Here is a 23,866-nt window from a genome sequence, read left to right as displayed (position 1 = left end):
ACAATTGCAATGTCACACCTTTTTAAGGAGCTTTTAACTCTCTATTTCAGAATGAGACAAGTGGTCAAAAAAACAACAGACATAACAAACGCTAAATTATAGCAAGTAAACTTAGAGGTTTTCTGACCAGCAAAATAATAATCCTTATCATTACCAATACACTAAAACCAGCCCTGATCCAGTTGCGACAATGTAATGTTTCATCCTTGCTTTCATGGTATATAAGAAAGAAAACGTGCTGAATAAAGAAAGGATAGGTTTTCTTCACCATTTTTTCATATTACAAATGTAAATTTCCAATCTTTCCAAGTGACATGTTCAACCATTAAAAATAAAGATACTCTTAACTCATGGTCCCACCTTTTAGTCAGTACAGTGAGAGAATACCCTGTTTCACTGAAAATAAGACCTAACCTGAAAATAAGCCCTAGTATGATTTTTCAGGATGCTCATAATATGAGCCCTACCCCCCAAAATAAGCCCTAGTTAAGTGAAACCCCGCCCTCCACCATTAAGCAGCATTGTACAGCAACCAGAAGATGACATGACTATAAAATAAAACATCCCCTGAAAATAAGTCCTAATGTGGTTTTAGGAGCAAAAATTAATATAAGACCTTCTCTTATTTTGGAGGAAGGTAAAAGTAAAGCTTCCCCTTGACATTTATTCCAGTCGTGTACGATTCTAGGCCGCAGTGCTCATCCCTGTTTCCAAGCCATAGAGCCAGCATTTGTCCAAAGACAGTTTCCGTGATCACGTGGCCAGCACGACTAGACACAGAACACAGTATCTATTTCCTAATAAAAGTCATAAACTGATAATAGCACTGAAGGAAAGCTGTTAATATTCATAATATCAAACATACAATCCCACAGTCCTAATACCTGTTCCACATGGCACATACTATATATTCGGCACATGAAGTAGTGGGGGGGGAATGGTTGCATATGACAACAAAACATTGTACATTTTGTCTAAGAAGTTTGCTTTTGCTTTTCATTTAGAGATGGGCACTTCATCACGATTCAGTGGATTGGTCCCACAGGTGTTGCATTGGTGCCCTGCATTACCCATCCCACCTCCTCCCACGGATGCCCACTCAGAGGCAGTACCCACTGCATCCTTGTCCTACCTCCTCCTCTAAGTGGGTGCCTACAGAACGAGGCAGGGCAGGGAATGCAGGGTGCTGACACAACACCTGTGGGCCGAGTCCACCAAACCGCAACAAAACACAGTTTATGCCCATCTTTAGTTTCATTTTGTTTTCACAATAGGTGTGTGTATAGAATGGCTCTTACACCATACTGAGCTCACCCTGCAACTCCCTTTCAGGAATGTGTCCAAGAATTATTGTCATAGTAGGAGACCCAGCCACAGAAATGTGAGTACACCCTAGACATACAGCAAGCAAGGGCTGGATTTCTACAGCAGACCTGTGGACAGAACTTTTATCCTGCCTGTGCCTTACGGTGTCTCAAGCACCCTCCTCCTCAACTGACCTTTGGGGAAAAGTGCAATTCTGAGACAAGCTCCTAGGAATTGATAGACATCCTAATGAGACCAAAAACTTCATTAGGGCCACAGTCCCCCACCCACAACCATGGGTAATAGACCACTTGTAGTAGTTCATATAGCAGAGGATGCTACTCCATTACCACTAACAATGCAAAACTTCTCTAAGTACAATTACAATGCTGATGCTCCAAAGATTATTGATTTGTTTCCTTATTATCACTTTCCAAAGAACCCCTACCATCAGTGTTTTGCGCTGATATTTCAATCTAACTAACACTTCTGTTCACTACTAAGAGGAGTCTAGCCCATCACTTTCAGGAACAGAACTTTCTCTCAAAACCTCCACCCTTACACTTGATTTACATAACAGCATTATAATTGTATCTTCTGTATTCATAATATTAAAACTTTGGCATTTATTAAGTGTGTAATTTAAGTGTGTTGTTTCTACTAGTGGAGAGAGAGAGAGAGAGAGAGAGAGGAGTCTGTATTGATCCATACAAGTCAGATGAAATTCTAAATCCATAGCTGGATTCCTTTATTAGGAATATAAATGAATGAAGTATGCATGCTTTCAAGCTCTAAAAAGCTAGATGACATCAGGCTGGATGCTAGAAAGTGGGAAGGGGAACAAAAGGCATAGAACTCTAAATATTTCAAGCCCCAGAAAACTACAAAATACATTCATGATGTTTGACAAAGCCTGCAGAGGAGATAAGATGGGGACAGATTCCCTTCCATTGCAAGAACACACACACATCAGCCCCCTTTCTTTAGTGGTTGGTAAAAGAGTATTTTCCTTTCAGGGTATGTCTCTTACCCTTGTTCTCATTGAAGGGAGTGTGAGTGCACACCATCTTAAGATATCAGCCTAGGAAGCGATCAGACTACTCTGTTGTATGAGCTTTGTTTCCTTCTGTATGTTATGCTGCAAAACAGCAGTTGTGAGAAGCATGAGAGGATTCAGAGGTGTGCAAGAGCTCAGTGGAAGGAAGGATAAATGTGGCTTTATCTGAATTTTGTAAGCCACCTTGAATGACATTTTTAGTGGAAAGGAGGGGTATAAATGCAATAAATAAGTAATACATTAAATGGAAACATCAAACAAAATTCTTGAAGCCTTGCAGTAGCATGGTTATTGCTGGTTGTGTTACAGGTTCAATGGGGGATGTGGCATTGTCCTGCATTGCATGTGGTGATGGAAGGAAGAGAGTCTGTCACCTCCCTTTGTCATTCCAGGTTCTTCACTCACTCCATGTGTGGCTGACACATTGCCTCATCTACTAAGACACTCCTTTGTTCAGAGGCACTAGTAATGTTTCCAAGAACAGAGGTGTTGGTATATCTACCACTTTTATACAATTCTTGGTGTAAACTGCCAATGAAGAACATACTGCAAATGGAAGCTCTTCTATTAGAGTAGTAGCATTGTTATTTCTGGAACTAGAGAAGCTAACAGCCAGCACTAGCAGCAAAAGCTGAAGTGAAAGTTGAAAATTGGATGACTCATAAAAAGAGGAGTACATTTTTTTTTTCATTTGCTTTCTTGCGTTGTATCCCCTTCCTCTGGAATAAGCTTCTATAGACGTTCATCAGGCATCAGCCTCTCAAGTATTAGAAAGTTAATTAAAAACAAAATTATATAAAGTTTCCTTTTACTAGTGTTATAACTACTGACCTGAGATGTTCAAATTTGTTTTAAATTCATTTAATTCTACTTAAATGCAGGTTGTTATTATTTCAGTTGGTGACGTGTTTTTATCCTATTTATTGCAATTGTGCTTTGGGTAGCATGACTTGTAATTATACAAGTCATGCTATGTTGTGAACTGCCCAGAGAGTATTACCACTAATGGGGCAGTACAGAAGTTGAAATAATGAATACATGCATGCATACCTATACACCTACCTGAGAACATATTTTAAAAAGCACTTATTGATTTGTATTCTGAGAACATATTTAAAGAAGCACTTATTGGTTTAAAGCATGTTTTTTGTTAACAGACAATAAAGCCAACAATGCAGTTATTACCAGCTGATGCAAAGGTTACACAATAAAGTCAATGGAGTAAGTAATGAATATAATCTAAAAATGAATGCTAAGAAAAGCAAATTCATAACAATTAGTATAAAACAGTAGGTGAAAATGAAAGTGAGGAGGGTGTCAAAAATGTTAGCATTCTTGAAATTTATGATCCTAACTAGCTGTAAGGGACCGTATGGATCATCAAATCCAGCCCCTGTCAAGGAGGCACAGTGGAGAATCAAACTTCCAACTTCTGGCTCCACAGCCAGGTACCTAAAGCACTGAGCTATCCAGCACTTCGAATGAATAGCATGCAGCTATTTGAATGAACAGTAAGATCATAGTCAGCCCAGAAATAGCCGGAAGCTGTTCCCTTAATATGAAGAAAATACTCTCTTTGAGATGCATTTCAAAGATTTCTGTTTTTTTGCCTGTTTATAGTTGCTTGTGTTAAAGTGCCATGTGGTGGAACAAATAATGCATACCTGTGCAAAATGAATGAATGAATGAATGAATGAATTAATTAATTAATTAATTAATTAATTATTAATTAATTAATTAATTCATTCATTCATTCATTCATTCATTCATTCATTCATTTTGCACAGGTATGCATTATTTGTTCCACCACATGGCACTTTAACACAAGCAACTATAAACAGGCAAAAAAACAGAAATCTTTGAAATGTGGATTTACTGCAGCACCTTAAAAATCTCTTAGATTGAGGAGACTATCAATAAAGAGCAAGAAATCTTAAAACATATAAAATGCATAAAGTTATACAGTACTTATTTGGTTGCACGAGGAATAAGAAGTGAACATTTATTACAGCTGGTCCTTAAGGTACAGTAAATATGATATAAAATGCAGGAAGGAGAATAACTTATTGAAGAAACTGGGAGACTGGTTTGGATACAACAAGATACACGGCAATTTATAACTGCCACATCTAAAATAGCCACAACAACATCTGATGTCCACTAGGAGAGGAGGGAAACCCACAAAGATACAAGTATGAAATTATTCTGTGACTTTTAATGTTTTCCCATCTAGTTAAATATGTTAATATTTTGGAAAACTCCATTTTGATTTTTCAGAAAATTGACAACCAGCATCCTCATTTGTTTCTGTACATCTGCCCTCCTTAGATTGATAGTTAGATTGATAGTTAGTTTTCCTTGTGAAAATTATATTACATCTCCGTGTCAACTACCTTTTAAAGTTAATTCAATGGAAATCAATATGCTTCACTTACAATTATGTTGTATTTCACCTCTACGAGCCAAATTATTGATTACAATTTTTTAACATAAGGATTTTCATTGTTGCATTTCATATGTTTCTCCTCCAGGCTTATATTTTTTTCAACAACTATTGGTGTTTAACAGCAATACACATTATAAGACAATTAAAGGAAATAAAATAATGGAAGTAATTCAAGGACATAGCATCTGTAATCAGGTGATAATATGGATGATACTTTTGGTCAAGGGCCAGTTTTTAAGCAGAGAAAAATAACTTGAGATAGAAGTCTGGATTTTTAAAAAGTGACGGCATAGTTAAAATCACTCAGAATGTAAAACATCTGATATGTGTGAAAGATGAACTGTTTCTGGCACAGCAAGCAACTCAGAATTCAGAACTTAGGATAACAACCTAGGACAGATAATCCTCTTTCTGCAAGATGGTGCCTGAATTAGCATGACATTGAAATCTGACACAGAGCATATTTCTAAGACAAGACTCCATACCACAAGTAAGAGGTTAATAAAACAGTCAGTGCACATGTTAAAACAGTCGGTGCACTACAGAGCTACCTCTGTAAAAGAAACAACCATCTACTTATGATCTTAAAATAAAGATCCTAATCTTCAGTGGAGCACTTCTGTAGATCTATGAGGAGAAAAAGTTATAAGTTCTAGGCCACTTCTTTCACCACACATTATACTCTGAGATATACTAACTTCGAATTTCTAACAAATAATTTACAATGAGCGCACGTGACAAAACTATTAAGTGGGCATTTAAATATTGGGATTGCTTTTCTGGCTTTACCTTAGTTGTAAACTGAAACCACATACAGAGTTTTCAGAAACTGATTCTTACCAATGTCTTAAAAGATGGGTCCATCAATCAAAGTATCATTACTGAATCCTTCTTGTTTCTGAGTCTACAGAAAATGGAAGAACAGTACTTCCAATTGAGACACAAAACTTTTCAGTAATGTTTCCTCTAATTTCCTTTTTATTTGCTCGACCTAACCAGAAAGACAGTTCATCATTTGGTGAATGACAACAGTCAATCCCAGAGTTACAGAATTATGTGTCAGGGCATTTTGTAGGCATTTACTACCTTTAGGAACTTGTTAAAAGTGTCTACAGAATAGACCAAATACTACTGGGAATTTGCAAATACTGAAGTGTAAACTGGGGAAAGAAATTGCCTCTGCTTGTCTTGTGATTCATCAAGTCATGCAGCATGTGACCAGTAATGGGAACAACAACGTGTTACTTAGTAGCAGTTCACTACTGCTCTTCAGACCATTACACTTAATGCTACCATAAATTCTAGCCAGTATGTTAAAAAATATTTATTAATCAGAATGATTTTAATTCTAAAAGTTTTGTAAATGGTTTATCTATTCCCAAATACTATTAAAAAGCACCCAGAGAGAAAAACATTATCAATGGCCAATTCAGGAAATCATAGAGACTGAAAAGTATTTGGCATTTTGCATGCTACATCCACGTTTTTAAATACATATACTTACCAAAACTAAACTCCAGTTAATTCAGTGAATGATATACAGAACTGCTCTGTTAGGACAATCTATCAGTAAGGAGCCCTAAGGAGAACAGAATGGAAACTAACACCAAATTTAAAAAAATTAAGTTCAAACTGCAAATATCCAATCAATTTCTTAAGGTTAAGATAATGTTGCATTGTGCCACTGACACAATAATATTATATTATCTTAAAATAATATAGCATAATGTGATTTATTTGGGAAAACCACAACAATGCACTGATATATTCAACTCAGTTTTGTCCTTGACTTTTTATATAAAACAATTTGCAACAGTTGACCATTACCAGAAAGACATTTTGTAACTAGAAAAAGAATACGGGTTTGCTTGCTGTGAATGTACATTTAAAGTTTGTTTCCCCCCCCCCAATAAAACTGAGCTTCTCTCTCTCTCTCTCTCTCTCTCTCTCTCCCTCTCTCTCTCTCTGCTGCCCCTACTAGTAACATTTTTTGAGTCAACAGTCAAAGAACTATAAAGAGAATATCAGGCTAATCAGTCCAGTCAGAACATCCCCGGCAAATACTCCCACTTAAATGAGATTTTCTACACTGCAGGAATAATCATAAAATTACACAGGCTAGTGAAACTAGCTGATTGTTACATTCTGTTTATAAATATAACTGATCTTGGTAATTTTGGATACATTACTTTTTTCTCTCTTTGATTAATCAATCCTGATTTTCTTTGAGTTATAATTAGATGGTGCTCAATTACCTAATAAGAGGCATGACACTCCAAAACAGATATTTAAGTCATCAGGCCACTTGCTTTACTTATATATTTAAAACACACATGCAAACATACACACATTAAAAGAAAGCCTTTTGAAACATGGGTGGGAGAATATATCAAATGTTTGATTATACTGTATTATGAATTAACATGTAACTAGATGAGAAGCAACCTACAAAAATGGCTTCAGTGCATTTAACTTCAACTTACAATATAACTCCTCAAACAAAGGCGTAGACAGCTTTCTCATTTTGCAAAAATATTTGATTATTCTTTCTAGCCAACAACTTTTGTTGCTGTAATGGAACAGATAATAGAAAGATACTCAGACAGATACATTATATTCTCCAGTCCAAAACACTCTACAAAATGTTTCAAGGTACCTGCAACAGTATCTACACAGTTTCTTTAAAAATCTTATTGATATCAAGCCAATGGCATAGTTGAAAGTCATCGGTTCTTTGGAGATCTGACCCTTGAGACTCAGAATGAAGGAATATGTCACAATAGATTTCCAGCAAGCAGAAAACTGTCCAAAATATAAAATCCTAGCCAAGCTGTCTACATTCTAATTCTGCAACAGCAGCATGAATTTTTGTAGTTGTCCTGAAAACCTTTTTTGTTGAATAGAGTTGTGCTCCAGTTTTTCCATTTGCTGTCCTGGAATATTAAACTTCCATGTGTTTCAAAGAAAAAAAACGATGGATAACTTAGTAATTTTTAACAGCACAAGATTGAGAATTGTTACTCAAAAATGTCTTTTTGTCTTAATTTCAAATAAGTGAGCCTATGATTAAAATTTTACTGTTATGCAAACAATATCTTCATAATAATACCCATTTTCTGTTGTTTTTTTTTTGAAAAAAGTACATTGAAAGAACACTTGAAACATCAAAAATGCGAACAGTTAACTATTACCTATATTTTTTAATTGATTTGTGTGTTTGTTAGTTTTGTATTAGCTCAGCTCAGCCACAAGTCCAAAGCTGTGGTTTATCTTTTAACACTACTGTCAAATATCTTTATGAATACCTCTTATACCTGTGCATACCTCTTATACAAGCATATGCACTGTAATCCTTAGAGTTGCCTAAAATTTACTTTTTGGAAAGGATACTGATTATATATTTCAAAACTTTTACAAGAGCATGAAAGTTCAGGTTCAAGCAAAGGAAAAATGCAATCCAGTGTCCCACCTTGTAGGAACCCAGGATTCCCTGACACCACACAGTAAACGACCTTTATGTCCTTCAGACTTCTCTAACAGGCCCCATCATCTATCGCAAAAGCCAAATCATCTGATCCTAAACTAACTGTCAACTGCTCCCGATGGTGAGGAAGCCAGACATCAATCAATCAGTTTTTATCAGAGGTGCTCTTCGTTTTTCCTGTTGTGCTCATCTTATCATCTGACCCAGTTGTAGGCCTGACTTCAGAAGCTTAAAGAACCTGAAGGTAAAATATGCATTTCTTTGTCTAAGATGCACACTGTTAAAAGAACAGACATTTATTTTTAGAAACTCACTGTTTTCAGAATTACCTCTATACTAATCTGTTTACTTGCACTGTATTCCTTTGCAATTCCATGCAATTTTCTGACATACCAATCCAAAAGTGCTTCCTAAATTTATTTTGCATGGTAATGTATTTTATTATTTATTTATTTTATTTTATTTTATTTTATTTATACCCCGCCCATCTGGCGTAAAAGACCACTCTAGGCGGCTACCCTTCAAAAGTATATGTACTCATGAACATTCACACATGTGCATGTACATCTCTGTGTGCATAACAATGAAAGGTTTTGTAACATGTTTTCATTATTAATTCTTGCTCTTCAAACTAGTACTGTAGCTCATGGAACAAAATACGGACACAAACACTCTTTGTCTCTGATTTAAGTACAGAAATGTCTAATGTTCAGTAAAATAGAAAGCTATGTTCATACTCCAAGAGCAATTAAAGTAACAATACAATGTACATGAACCTGAAAGTTGACTCTCTGAAATACAATGGGCTTTATTTTGAAGGAAACATACATAGAATTGCACTGTAGAGCTACAATCCAATACACACATACCTGGAAATAAGTTCCATAAAATTCAAACTTATTTCCAAGTAGACGTGCATTGGACTCTCATATCAAAAGATTTCCTTTTTAAAAAGTCGTAGTGAAGCTTTACTTAAGCAAAATGATTCTGCATCTATCCTTTTTAGCTCTGTGCAACTGGCACTTTTCCCTTAGTTTTAAAGGGATTCTTAAAGTGTCTCGTGATTTTGAGTTAGAAAACTAGGGATAAACTAAAAATAATCCACATAACAACTAAGAATTTGCTTACATGAATATCCTGATTTTTCTTGAGAAAGGATCTATTTTTCTTTAGGAAAAATCTATTTCAGAGCTGAAAAGAAGATATATAATAAAAATTAAATCTGAAAAATAAAATAATGGAAACCTAACAAAAACTACAGTTATCAACAAACTTGCTGGTGCAGAAAAAAACAGAATAAAAACAACAAACAAAAAAAAGACTCAAATGCCTATTTTGAATTGATTGATAATTGTACATATCAGTCTTCATATATTATTTCCCCTTCTAAAATAACAATTTATCAGATATAAAATCATGGATTTTGTTAACTCCATTAATAATACCAAAGTGAATAAGGAATATAAACATCTCTCATTTTTATCTCCTAGATCACATTAGAATGCATCACACAGACTGACGTAAATGTTATGTCACTGGGAATTTGTTGTGTAGAGCACCACTTAATTTAAACAGGTTGTTAATTGTGTTCAGCCATCTTTTCAATAGTCTGCTTTTTCAACTTAATGTAATGCTATCCATGATTCAGGATTCATAACCAAACAATATTGCATGTGCTTGCATAAGCAAATATTCATTAGAACGAATGTAGCTGCATAAACAAAAGCTACAAAATACATATCTATGTATATGTATCTATGTATGTGTCAGCTGCCCCAGAAACAACTCGGCTAGACTCTTAGTGGTACAAATAATGTAAAAACTGTAAAAATATATATTTCTAAAAAGGCAAATTAATTTTCAGAACTTGAAAGTGCATTTAGATTGGAATTGTAACAGTGTACAGTATTTTTTTTATAATTGTTACAAGAAAATGTAGGAGCAGAAAAAGAAATCTAAAGTGTTGAAGAACAATCTACCTGCCCTCTATCTGAAGAGCAAATATGAAGTCAAAATAATCTGGGTCACAACTTGTATCAGTTAACCATAGCTCCCAGAAGTTGAGAATCCCATGGTTTGATCAATAGCGCAAACTTCCCACATCATATGCTAGACGAATTTAGAACAGGATATCTGGATCATTTGCTTCTATACAATTATGCTTTCTGAATATCAATCCTTATGCATCATACATTTACTTAAGCAATGCAGTGCTACTTCTTAACATAAGAAGCTGTGTCACTTGTGAGATAGCAATCCAAATACAAGGACAATGTCTACTGATAGACACAACAGAGGACAGGAAATTACACAAAGACACTTCAGCTCACAGCTGGCAAAGGGCATGTTTCCTGTATTGCTACCTGGCTTTGACTTACTTACCTGGCATGTCTTCAGAGCCCTCTCCTTCCTCATGTACCCTCCAACTGAGGTCTTCCATTAACTTCCAGTGTTATAGAATGTCCTTCTCCTGATGATTTGCTGATGCTTATGCCCAAATTTGCTCCAAAAGCTATACAAGATTAGTGCTAACTAACATGAGGTGTATAAGGTGATCAAATGGTTTTTCTGTTTTTATGGTTTTCAAGTTTTGGTTGGTTTTTTGGGGGGGGGGTCATTATTTTCAGTGAATTTTCAGAATAGTTGAGGAAAAACATATCTGAAAAATCAGAAATGTTAAAGGACATAAAGAGAGGACAAGCAGAAAGCAAGGAAGAAATCCTCTACTTGAAGGAGTAAAGCAATTATTTTCCTTTTTTTACTTTGGGAAAAAAAATGCGTCAGGAACTGTAGAGAAAGGTTCAACAAAGGCCAGGAACTGCTTTGCACATCTACCTGTACAAGGTTGGACATCTGCAAAGAATTCAGTGTGGAATGTTATTTGGTATAAGATTTGATGACCAAAAACATTTTACTGAGTGTTTTCTCTCCAAAACAACTCTATATGTCACTTCATGGAATCAGTCAAACACATTTCAGATAAAACTGAACATTGCACATTGTGTGTTACTTTGGAATAGATTAAATCAACTGGGGGGGGGTACAAATTGGTGACAGCCATTCACAGCTATTATCAAGTCAGGATGGCAATACCTTTTCAAGGCATTAGATAAAACTAGGCAATCAATGGAGATGTCAATACTCAGTAGTGAGTCATTTGGCACTATAAGCATTATGCTCTCTGCATACGTCTATGACTATTTTACTTTACATGCATCCAGAAATCCCAGAATGGGTGATTTTATTTGAGATAGGTTAGATGTCCTACCGATGAAACAAGTGAAATGCAGTAACTATAATTGCAACTAGAAATAATACTTTCACATAATGTTATAAACAATGTATACTGTACTAAAGTATCATTCAGTGTAATTATTCTGCACATTTCTATACAAGACATATTAGGACTGGATAGCTAAAACTTCCGATAGACTGAACCCTATATATCAACAAACTGATGTGTCTATATGACAGTATTTCAACAAAGTGTTTCATATATGAACAACAATACCCTGGAGAGTTTTTCAACAAAACTATACATTAATATTTTATTAACGTGAATAGCAACAAAGTGGAATTCATATTTCCTTTTTACAGACTCATGAAATACTTTCATCAGTTCAGCAATCTCCTAGGGTACATCTGACTGATTAGACTATATTATTCAAATTGCCTCTGATTTTTGTTTGCTTGTCATTATTCCATAAGTACCAAGAGAACTGATTTGATCGCCATTTCCCCTTTTTTGAAAAAGAGAATTCTACTTAATAGCTAAACACTACTTCATTCCATCTGACATGTCACCTCTATCCTGATCTTTGCCAAATAACAAATATCCAGATTTGGAGGATAAACTAATAGTCCAGAGAAATAACAACAATGAAATGAAGACACTTTCATTCTAGACATGTTTGTCAAATGAATAAGTTATTGCACTTCAAATAATCCAAATGACACAATTCTCCCCCCACCTTTGTGTCATCTCACCAAGACAATCTGACAGTAATAGCATGACACCCTCATGGACATACCTCTGGGCATTAATATTTAAATCTTTCCTATCCCTTGTGATTGAAATTCAGCCTCTATTCACAAACAAAAACTAAATCAATGTTCTTAGAGTTCAAACTAGATCCCTAAACAGTTTGCCACTCTCCATGCACAGATAAGATAAACTTTCTTTGACCCAAGAGATGAAGTTGCCATGACAATCAGAGAGTCTACTTTCTATATTGATATTTGCTGATGTAACAACAAATAGAACCAGATCTTAGGACAGATAATGGTGATTAATTAATACTAATATTGATCCTTACAAGCAAGAGACAAGGCTATTAACTTGAAGCCTGAAAAGTCAATTGTTACCTGTGGCAGAGATACCAGTGACTGATTTTGAAACATAATAAACAAATGTGCTAGATTTATGCTAATACATTTAAAGAGACCATGTCCCTTTCAAAAATGGCATTGTCACTTTCAAATCCTATCATTTAATTGCACTTCTCTCCTTACATCTATAAATAAAAATAAAGTTCAACATTGGGAAGCAGGTGTTTATAAAATATGCCTACAGTCCAATTTGTTTCTTTTCTGCATTCTATCACCGAAGTTGTTAAGAGAAGACAGGCACCAAGCAGGTTAATTGTTTGTTTCATGGCATCATAGAAAAGCTTCAAATGCTTTTTTTTCCCAAAAGAGCATTTTTAGTTTATCATATGAACTTGCCTCCTATTTATAAAAGGCTATAGATGAAAAGCTTAGCAAGGGACTTATCCAAATAAAATATTCAATTGCGTATCATCCATAGACAAAAAGCATTCTAAAATTATCCATTTTTAGTGGAATGGCTTTGTACATTTTTAGTTTATTACTGTGTTTTTTAAATTAAAAGTGAGCCTATGCTTATTGATTCAATACCTATTCATACATATATATTAGAACTTCCCAAGCATTACTTTAAATCATATTAAAGGTTTGTCTTTGACTAAGAACAAGAAAAGCCATCGACATCGATAGTTTGAAAAACTCAGTGCCTCTTCTATGTAATACCTTCATCATGGAAGAATAGGGACAACCTAGTCAAAGTTAAACACTTCCAATTTGTATTTCTTCAAAAGGAAATAATGTTATCATGTGCGTGATTTGGCTATTCAACGATGTGGGTTTTCTAGTCCTTCATTTTTGTTGAATTATATGCAACATATTTCACCAGAGAAAATTTTGTAATCAAGTGCTCTCAAACTATGTTCATTTCTTTTTTTGTTTTGTTTTGTTTTGTATGCATTTCTCTACTGATATTCTCACTGTATTTTTACTAGTTCACTTAGTATTTAAAGGAAATTAATTGCTGCCAAAGATAGATTACTTCCTTTTCTCCTCATTACCCTGAGACCTGTATGAATCTCTACATGAGGTACTGCATATCTAACAAAATTGTGAATTAGCACACACTAAAAATTAGAAGCAGATTACCTAGCTGCATTACATTCCCTCACAGCTGAATCATATTTCTCTAAGCATATTTATATTCCTATAATGCAAGATTTGAATCATAGTTTCTGTTTGTATCTTCGAAAATAAAGATGGTAGTTTTCCAAAATTAATACCAGTTTAACCAAAGGCCCAAATCACCACAAGATTTCAAGGTACATGGATAAGTACTTACCCAACAGCCTGATCATGAACAAAATTCCGAATACATTAGCTAAATCAGTATACAATGCAATTGAAAGGGAAATACAAACTCAATTGACAAAATTTACCTTACTTATCTGAAGATGTGTATGTACCAACAATTAAAGATTTACGGCTTCCAAAACTAAACTGAACTCCCCTCCAAATTTTGATGTACACCTTGAAATTCCATTTCTTCATTGTAATATGCATATATGGGTCTTGCTCTTAATTACAAGTGTCAATACATGGATACAATTTACTGAAGTTATCCTTTTTGTTTGTCTGTTTTATGAGCCAAGCATCTCTCAACTTTCATATCAATTTGTTGTACCTTTTTAAAAAGGGGGAGTGGGTGGGTGAATCTGATGATTCATTATACAACAGAAACCCAGATCCAACATATTTACCAAATTAGACATTTAATATTTAATTGAACTGGCGATTTCAGTTCAATTTATAATTTTTCAATGATCACCATGAGATGTAATCCATTGCTTAAGAAAAACAGATTCAATATACGTAATGAAAACATATAATACATTGGTAAGTCATCTCTAAATATTTTTACTAGAAGACAAGAACATAAAAACCAGAATTGCAACATATTAGGTAATTCAACACTATAGCCACAAAGATATTAGTCACTACAGCATTCAAAATCATATCATTACTAGAATCAAAAGTGAAATGATCATTTAAATTTAGAGACAAAAGCTTATAAGAGGTCATGGCAAATGAAATACCAGAGGGTGGTAATCTACTGCTTCTGAAGTACCAAAGTGCTTTAGCACCTTCTATTACGTTGTCCCCTAAGTTACGTTATTGTTATTATAGGTGTGTATGCGGTTTCAAAATAACTGACCTCACGTGAAAAATATCACAGACAGTTCATAACAAGTGAAACTATTGATATAGAGGCTATCTGTGTAATTTATAGTCTTATTATGAACAAGTATATTTCTAAAAAAATAGAACTATCTCCGTGCTTCGAAGAAAACTTTATAATACCATGGGTTAACTTGTTCCTTACCTATTTATTAAAGTGTAAGAATTTACCTGGAGCGAGGCTACAGCTGCTATGCAGAAAAATTTACTTGTTAATTTAATTCAAACTTCTTCATGAAAGCCCAGTATTGAGGGGTTTAAAACCAGATTTCTGTTCGCAGTAATGAACTTTGAATATATTTTTGGAGCACACTTTATTTTCAACTCTTCTACTTATGATAAAGCATTATTTTAAAAAGATCTGATATTGTTCCCCTAATCTGATTTTAACCTAAAATTGCCATCATGTTTCTATAAATATCAAAAACACAAACTGAAAGTTTTATTTGGAGTCATTCTGTTAAAAATACGTTCCCCTTTAAATCTTCGGTGTTATTCAGAACAGTTTCTTCTAAACTCTTTTGAAGGCTGCCTGTTTTTTGTTAAGTGTCCACACATAAAATAAATGCACATGTTTAAGTAAATATGCTGTTAAGTAGAAGCAACCTTCTTCCTGCCCCCAGTCTTCCAGCCAGTGTACCTAGGTATGACTAAAACCTGGAGCGAGATTGGCCATAAAATATAATACAAGATCTCAGACCACTGTAACAATAAAATAAAATAAAAATGATGATGATGATGATGATAACAACAATACTGCACAGCAATCACATCTGCTAATCATAAAGAAATGTACTTGGTTTTAAAAAAATCATTTCTGTCATAAATTTTGCATTGCAGCTACAGAATGGGGAACAATCTGGACAATTTATTGGCATATTGGCAGGAGGTGATAAGGCTAAAAACAACAACAGCTAGCAGCTGGTGCAGCAAGATGAGCTGATAACATTGATATGGGGGGCTCCCACACAAAACACCTCCTTTCCTATCAGTGCTTTTTATCAAACTAGGATTACAATAATAGCTTATAAGAGATGGCTTCCTTTTTAAAAAAAAATGGAATAGCAGAAAATATAGACCTTGAAAGGGGGAAATCTGAATTTTTGGACAAAACATGGGGCAAAATACATAATTTATCACTCTATTATCAGAAAATCCAGGCAGTCTAATCAAGGAGCACTGAGTGACTATTTTTTGCCTTATCGTCCAAAGTGGTGGAAACGGAGAAGGAATTATCAGGCTTCTGCAGATTGCTGGGCTGGAATTTTAATGGTAATAATCGGGTTTCTGATGGTATATCTTCTCCGCTTATCTTTCCCATTATCTCCCCTTATCTGGCCAGTCATCAGAGCAAATTAATGGTGCTCTTTCAGCGTCGCCTTTTTATCGCTGCCCAGAGAGCACCCATGGGGAAAGAATAAGCAAAATATTAAAATACTGCATAAATCACAATTTTAGATAGCAGGAAACTGTATGCAGTAAAAGAGGGGGAAACTGTACCCAACAACCTTTTTGTCCTTTGAATTGACTGTCCTTAGAGTTTCTGGAAACCACCACCACCCCCCAATCTAAATTGTGCATGCTTTATCAGCTAGAGTTCTCCCTGCAAATTGAGGAGGTCTCAGACCTAGAAATAGTAGTCTGGTTTCCGATCTTATTATTTTTACTGTCAGTGCTGATGGTCACACTAAGGGTTGTTTCAGAGGGAGGGAGGAAAGGAGAAAAAGAGAGTGAGTTATTGTGTTTGTCCTATTACAGCAAATTATGTGGACTTGTTTAAATATGTAAATCATCTTCAAGAAATGTAACTTCCCAGTGGTTCTGGAAGTTCATGTTTCGAGTAGACATTTATGACTCACCAAATGTATCAAAGAAACTTATTCTAAAGAGCCCAGTTTCAGCTACAATTACTTTTCAGCCATTCACACATCCTCTCATACTCTCTCAAAGATATCAATCCACTGCAGATTTTGGAGTACTTAATTTTGTTCAAAAGAACCAAAAATGAAAGTGTATTCCCTGAAGAAGCATCCACAAATAGGTCAAACAACCCTCCCAAAGTTGTTCCCAATTACAAGTTCTAACACTATTCAAAATATGGTATAGACATACAGTTCCACAAAATATATTCTATCTATACAAATATATCCAAGCAAATTATCATGTCTCAGTTATGATAAACAATGGGTTTCGCCTCCTTGAGCTAATGTTTCTTACTATGTAAGAAAGCCACCAAAAATGGCTTGTAACTCATTACAGAATTCAATTGCCTCAATTAGTACAAAAGCTTTTATCTGACATTATAAGGTGGGTGTAAAAATATTTAGTAGTTAAATTAGGAGATAACAAAGTATAGAAAAATAAGATGAGATGGCTTCTGCACCATGCAATCAATTAATGTTAATTATTTGCTAACAAACAAGCCACTGTTCACATCGTGCACCAGAAGCTTCTTCCAGCTACAGTTACACACTGTAAAGTGAACCAATTTTCACTCATAAAAGAGATTTTAGACTCTCAGTTTGTACAGAAATAGTTTTATAAACCCAGACACTTAAAAAGTAGGTGGAACATAACCCATCCGACAGCTAAAAGTGCATTTCAAAAATCAGTTTTTAAAAAATCCACAAAACCCCAGAAGTGAGTTACAATAAAGTGTGTGTTAAGTTTGTCAGAGAGGTGCTTGTCAAAAAGTGTCAAAAACTTAATTCTGCAGAGAATCACCATTCTTACTACAGCTGTAACCTAAGTATTTTAGGAAACATTTCAAAATCTGAAACATAGTATCTTCTTTGATACATACATTAATTCACATTCTGAAGGCAGTAAAAAAGAAACCACTCTTCTATACGCATTCAGAAATCTAAAAGCCAAAGGAAAAGGGGACAAAATTCTTTTTAAAAGGTCTGGACAAGTCACATGACATTTGCGTTTGAAAGGCATTCGGGGGTATAGGGAAGTCTATTCAAGGCTATCAGGGCACTGCCCCAGCTTTTTCTAAAAGGAATCTATCGCCCTCTAGAAATGCTGCGTCCAGTGCTTTGTATAGGGAAGGGGGGGGGGAGAGATCTCAAGAACTCAGAAAAGTTTACCAACAAATAAGTGTGTCCTATTTTGTCCCAGAGTTGGAGGAAGAGGAAGGAAGTGATCACAAAGAGCACGATGATTATTCACTTCATCCACCAACTCCACCTCCTTCGTGCACCTCTTTTTTTTTTTTTAAGTAAGAACTTGCATTTATCTAGCAGGCAACTACTAAAGATGCACGCCTGGGATTGCTTTCCACAGTAGCGCCTAGAAACAAACAAAACTCGCTGGAAGGAGTTTACGCAGCCTCGCTTCCTCGCCACGAAACGGGTCTTCGTCGTTGCGTGTCATATTTTCAGGAGATGGGCAGCGGTGGTTGCCTGCTGGGCACGGCAGCCTTCCCACCCACCTTCACCCACGCCGCCACGCGCGTGCCTCGGCCTCCCCAGGAGAGAGAGAGAGAGAGAGAGAGAGAAGCGCTGGGCAAGGGTGGGCAGGGGGGGGGAGAGAGCAAAACTTTGCACGCGCTGGGTCGTCTGAAGGGCTGGGGACAAGGGTCTCTGAGTTCCACTCCTGGGAAGTTCTTGTTTCTTCTGTCGTCCCTCTCCCCAATCGACACGCACATATCGCCTGCGGGGCGAAAACAGCGGCTCGATGTACCCCCTTGGGATGCACGGTCCAGTCACATTTCCAAGAAAAGTTACCTGAGGATGGGCGGCGGTGGAGGAGAGACACCCCCCCCAATTCCCTTCCTACTTCCCGTTCCCCGTCCCAGAACTTCATCAGCCCTAACTCTAAGGCTAACTTTTCTGCAGAGACAACCCTACATTGATAAAGAGCCAAAAGGCGGTGGTCTTGTTTTATTTAAAAACAAAAACCGAAGGGGGGGGGGGAGAGAGAGATGGACCGCCACAACCCTCCAAAAAACGAGGAGATACCCTCCAAACTCCAATCGGGGCGCCGCCACTACTCCTGTTTCGATTTTTTTAAAAAAGAAAAACTAACCAAACTATTAAAAACAACAATATTGACGTATTATTTTTTAAAAAGGAAACCTCGCTTCCCTTCTCCTTCCTCTTTGCAAACTTACGTTTGATCTGTCTGGGTTTGCTCTGTTTCCTTCGGGACATGCTGGATGCCGGTCGTTATTGTTGTTGTTGTTGTCGTCGCTGCTGCTGCCGCCGCCGCTGCTGCTCTTCTTGTTGTTGTTTCAGGTGCACTGAGAGTGTGGAAAGGGGGTGTACGGGAAGTGGGAAGTAGGGAGGGGGCCGAGAGAGAGAGAGAGAGAGAGAGAGAGAGAGAGAGATTGCGAGAGAAGAGCAAGTCAGCGTGCCGGGTTCATAGACAGGAGCTGATGGGAGATGACAGGAAAAGAGAAACACAGGGAGCCCAGGCGAGGCGAGCCGTGCGCGCGGGCGCGCGCGCGCCTGAAAAGAGAAGCGGGGAAACGGGGTGGGGGGAGAGGGTCTGAAGGATTGAGACTGAGGGAGCGCATGAGGGAAATCTGGCGCGCGTGTGTACGTGTGTCTGTATTGTGTGTGTGTGGGGGGTCTCAGTTAAGAGTGAGGAGGACAGAATGAGGGAGAAGAGCAGAAAGAAGTGGGGGAGGGAGGGAGGGAAGGAAGGCAGGAGGGAGGGAGGAGGGAAGGAGGGAGGAAGCGCGCTTTCTCTTTCTCTCTCTCTCTCTCTCCTTTGCTCTCTCTCCTTTTCTCTGGTTTCCTCGCTGCTCGCTCGCTCGCTCTCCGGTGCCTGTGCAGATGCCGCCGCGATGTCGCTCTTCCAGCCGCGCTCCCCTTAAGACTGGCCGGCTGCAGCCGGCGGACGAACGAGCCCCTAAGAAGCGGCTTCCCCGACACGACTCCAGGCCTCCCTAGTCTAGCATCCTGTTTCCCACAGTGGTCAGCCAAGTGAGGAGCCCACCCGGCGGGGGGGGGGGACTTGAGGACTTCACAAATATCCCCCCCCTCCCTCCGTCTCATGCGTTCGCCGGCAACTTGTACTCAAAGCCTCGGGTCCTGCTGGGGGGATGGGCGGGGGCGGCACATCACGGGCTGGGGGGGTGACTAGTGGTAGCCCTTCTTCGTCATGGCTACTAGAGAGACAGACGGATAAGGACAGTGGCGTTGGGGGGGGAAGAGGCGGGGAGGAGGGGCTTGGCGGGGGTGAATTTTTGTCCGTGAGGCTGGATGGTCTTTCCCGCCCCTGCCAACCAGGCGCGCGAGCCCCGCGCGTGGCTGGGTGCGTCTCCCTCAGAAAGAGTTCTGGGGGGGGGGGGCACGGCAAGACTTCGGAACCGCGAGCCTGTTGCTACTGCTCCCCCGCTCCCCCTTTCCTCTTTCTCCTCCAGATGGGTTGCTGCCGGTGTTTGACAAAAATAAATAACACCTCGCCCTGAGAGGGTCCTTGGAGGGAAAGGACAGCGCGCAGAACTTAAGCCGGCAGAGCTGGAAAGGAAAGCATTTTTCAAAAAATGCACAGGACGTTATGGAGCGTCTATTCGCCCTGAAATAAATGTTCACGTGGAAAGGTGGTTCACAAAAAGTGAAAATACCGTTCTACTTTTTTTGTATAATTTTTTTTAAACCCGCCAAGTTCTAACGCGCATTCCAATGTAGGCTGTCCTCTGACTAAAATAAATGTATGCCCTATTAGAAAACCAAAAACAAGCGTGGCTGCTTTTTGTCAGAACTCCTCCTAAAGATAACTCTTCCTCAAGAGCAAAAATATTCTGGCACTTTTAGACTATGAGCTTTTTGTGGATTATGTACTCCACTTTCTCAGACACCAAAGTTCACAGTGAAATAACTCCAGTAGTCTTAAAGATGCCTCAGTACTTTTGCTTTTCTGTACATGCTGAAACTGGCAAGCAAAACTCTTAAAAAGGGGGGGGGGTTTCCAAGTCAGTTCTGACTTCTGGCAACCCTTATGGAATAGTTTATCATTCCTTTCTTCTGAGGGTGCCCTAGGATTGTGCAGCTTACCCAAGGTCACTCTTCTGGGATGCATCGTCAGGAATTGAACTCTCAGCCTGTGGTTCTGCAGCCAGATACTCAGTTCTATCAAAAGAATTTCTTAAATATGTCTCATCAGTCCTCATTGGAATCCCTTCATCAGCATCTTAAGAACTGCAGAGCTGGAAAGGATTCCAGTCCCTGTCAAGGAGGAATAGTGGGGAACTGAACTCCTTAACCAGACACCTAAACCACTGAACAGTCTAAGGAAAAAAAAATAGGTAAAGAGGTCAATTTCATAAACAGATGTTTAGTATCCAAGACTTAGACAGGTGGCTAAGGTTATGCACAACATTCCTTGGTGTTCTTTATTATCATAATAATTACTAGAGCTTTATATGGTTTGTTTAAGCCATCCTCACAAAAGTTTGGTTCTGAAAACTGTTCAGTCTTGGAACGTGTGAAGTAACACATGAGCAACTGTGCCTACAGGTGTGTAATAGCTATTTATCTTTACTATACGATAGCATTTTCTAGGCAAAATATAAAAGGCTAAGAGAAGCTAGCTGTTTTAATATTCTATAGTCTACTAGGCAGAATGATTAAATAATAAGGAGTGGTAGTAGCCAGCAAGATGCCAAATAAAGGTGCTCATGGTAGGGTTCTTTTGTGGAGGAGACAGAGCTTTGACATTGTGAATCCACTTTGTTTGTTTGTTTAATGGCAATTGTTTCTGTGAGACAGCAAAACTGCTGGCCCATGTGCCCTGTTACCTAAAGTATAGAGGCTCAGAAATATAAGAGGTTTTTTTTTCAATATTATGATATATCCCAACTTTTTTTTAGCCCAAAGGTACTAAAGGTAGGTGATTATTAACCTGGTCTTTTGTTCAGCATTTCCAATAATCTTATGTGCTTTTTAAAATATAAAGCCAATTTCTGACCAGAGGCTTTGAGTCACACTAGAGAAACAGTTGACCAGAGGGTAGAAAGAAATTGTTGGGGTTCCCTTACCAGCCACAGATGGATTCAGGAATTGACCAAAGGTACAGATATCAGCCTTTCTTCTTTGGATTTAAAAGTTTTCTAGCTTCAGATCAACTGGATAGCAAGTCTAGGTTTCTCTCTCCTGTAAAGAGGCAGAATTGTCAGCAAATATATTCTGGGGCCAGCTGATAGTTGACAGCTGAGTGTCTACCAAAAAGAGTTGCCCATCTAATTCCCCCTTTCCATGCAGTTCTTTTAACCTTCTGGCAACAGAGAGACATAAACTGCAATATAAATGGTTCCCTCCATACATAAAACCACACTGTGAGCTGTATTCAATAGTTAGCTCCAACTAGATCAGAGTCACTGAGTCCATGGGACTTACGGGGGGGGGGGGCTCACTTAATGAGTTCTAATCATTCACTGGGTCTATTGTCCTGGAGTATATCAATGTATGATTATTCTACTGATTTAAAAAAAATATTTCTTACCTACCTTTCCAGGGGATTCCAAGGTATATTACAAAAGTGTGATTAAAATGACAGACATTTGATAGTATTATAGAATGCTAAACAGACCTGTGATCTAGAACTCCTCAGTTTAAGTACACACTGATTCCAGATAATTAAATTATGTGTTGTGCATAGTTTAGTTAAAACCATTTCTTCCATTACAAAATATCCATGAATAGGTTATTAGCCTTATCAATCATCTTCTAGTCAGTTTTTGTACTTGTGATAAACAATTAATTTGAAGGTCTTTTCTATATAAATTCTGAAATCATAGAGGGCAGTTTCTGCTGTGCTACTAAATTTTTCTTCCCTTCACAAACTCTTCAACAACAATATTAATTTTTACTGTCTTATTTGGGACACTTATGTAAGGTCTTCTGCATGTGTATGAGAACATTCATACTAAAAGTGAATGCTTTCAATGAAAAGTCCATCAAATAAGAGTAAATTTTGCATAAGTATCTGTGCAGAATTTATAGAATTCACAATTTAGCATACTTTTGGTACTTTATTAGAACCTTCTTAAAGGCACTTACAATAGCAACTGGAAAATATGTGAGTGACTTGGAACACATGAAATCATAGAATGATACAATTCAAAGGGACATCAAAGTCCAACCCTATGCTGACATAAGAAATTCACTATTATGTCATCCTTGATCTGTGGCCATCCAGCCACTGCATAAACATCTCCAATGAATGAATTTCAATCACCCTTGAAAGCAATCAGTTCCATGGGTGAATGGCTCATTTCATGAAAGTTCTACCCAATGGTTAGTCAAAGCATTTTATCTTGTAATTTGAAATCTGTCACTTCAGGTCCTAAATCTGAAAGCAAAATAAAATAAATTTGTTTTCTAATTTCTGAGACATTTCAAATACCTTGTTGTGCAGTGGTTAAATGACAGTATTAGAGTGAAAACCCCACTCACAACCTAGTTCAAGTAGCTGGCTCAAGGTTAACTCAACTTTCCACCCTCCTGAGGTCAGTGGTGTCTGGGTGTAACCTGAATAATTAAATTGTAAACAATCTTTGTCACAATCCTGGTGAAGTTTCAGATTGTCATACTCTTTAAAAGTGTACAGAATTAGATGCAATAATCCAGGCAACATCTGACCGAGGCAGGATAGATTGATACTATTGAGATATGTTTGTTTGTTTTTAAATTTGAATGCTATTCTTTTCCTGATGCAGCTTCAAATTAGATTAAGCTTTTTAGCTGCTGCATCGTACTACTGATTCATGGTTTATTAAAAATCTTGAGTTCCATTTTACTTATACTGCTATCAGGCTAAGTATCCCCACCCTAAGTCATGCATCTGATTCTTCATACCTATATGCGGAAATTTACATTTATTCAGACTCATTGGTAAGGTTAGCAGAGTGAAAAATCCTACTAGTATTGTTCCACTGGGTAACACTAGTTCCACTGTTGCACAGGTAGTAGCACTATAAGTCTGTGGTGAATGTTGCATTATGGAAACTATTGGATACTGTCTTTGCATTCACTCTGTAAATGAGCAGCCACCTGAACAA

General features: G+C 37.4%; 1 protein-coding gene across 2 annotated transcripts in view; it reads right to left on the bottom strand.

Annotated features, from left to right (window-relative positions):
• The window catches only part of ZFPM2 (zinc finger protein, FOG family member 2), a 422,787-nt gene extending 402,889 nt beyond the window's left edge, over nt 1-19,898 (bottom strand). The window contains exon 1 of one of the 2 annotated variants that reach the window (XM_072999255.2): nt 18,971-19,898. In XM_072999255.2, the coding sequence (XP_072855356.2) occupies nt 18,971-19,010 (40 nt within the window). In that variant the 5' untranslated portion in view covers nt 19,011-19,898. The remainder of the gene's footprint in view (nt 1-18,970) is intronic. The other variant, XM_072999253.2, reaches the window with a different exon arrangement.
• Between the last annotated feature and the right edge of the window lie 3,968 nt (nt 19,899-23,866).

The sequence above is a fragment of the Pogona vitticeps genome, chromosome 4, assembly GCF_051106095.1.
Source record: "Pogona vitticeps strain Pit_001003342236 chromosome 4, PviZW2.1, whole genome shotgun sequence".
NCBI classification, from domain to species: domain Eukaryota; kingdom Metazoa; phylum Chordata; class Lepidosauria; order Squamata; family Agamidae; genus Pogona; species Pogona vitticeps.
This window is presented reverse-complemented; position numbering and strand designations above follow the sequence as displayed.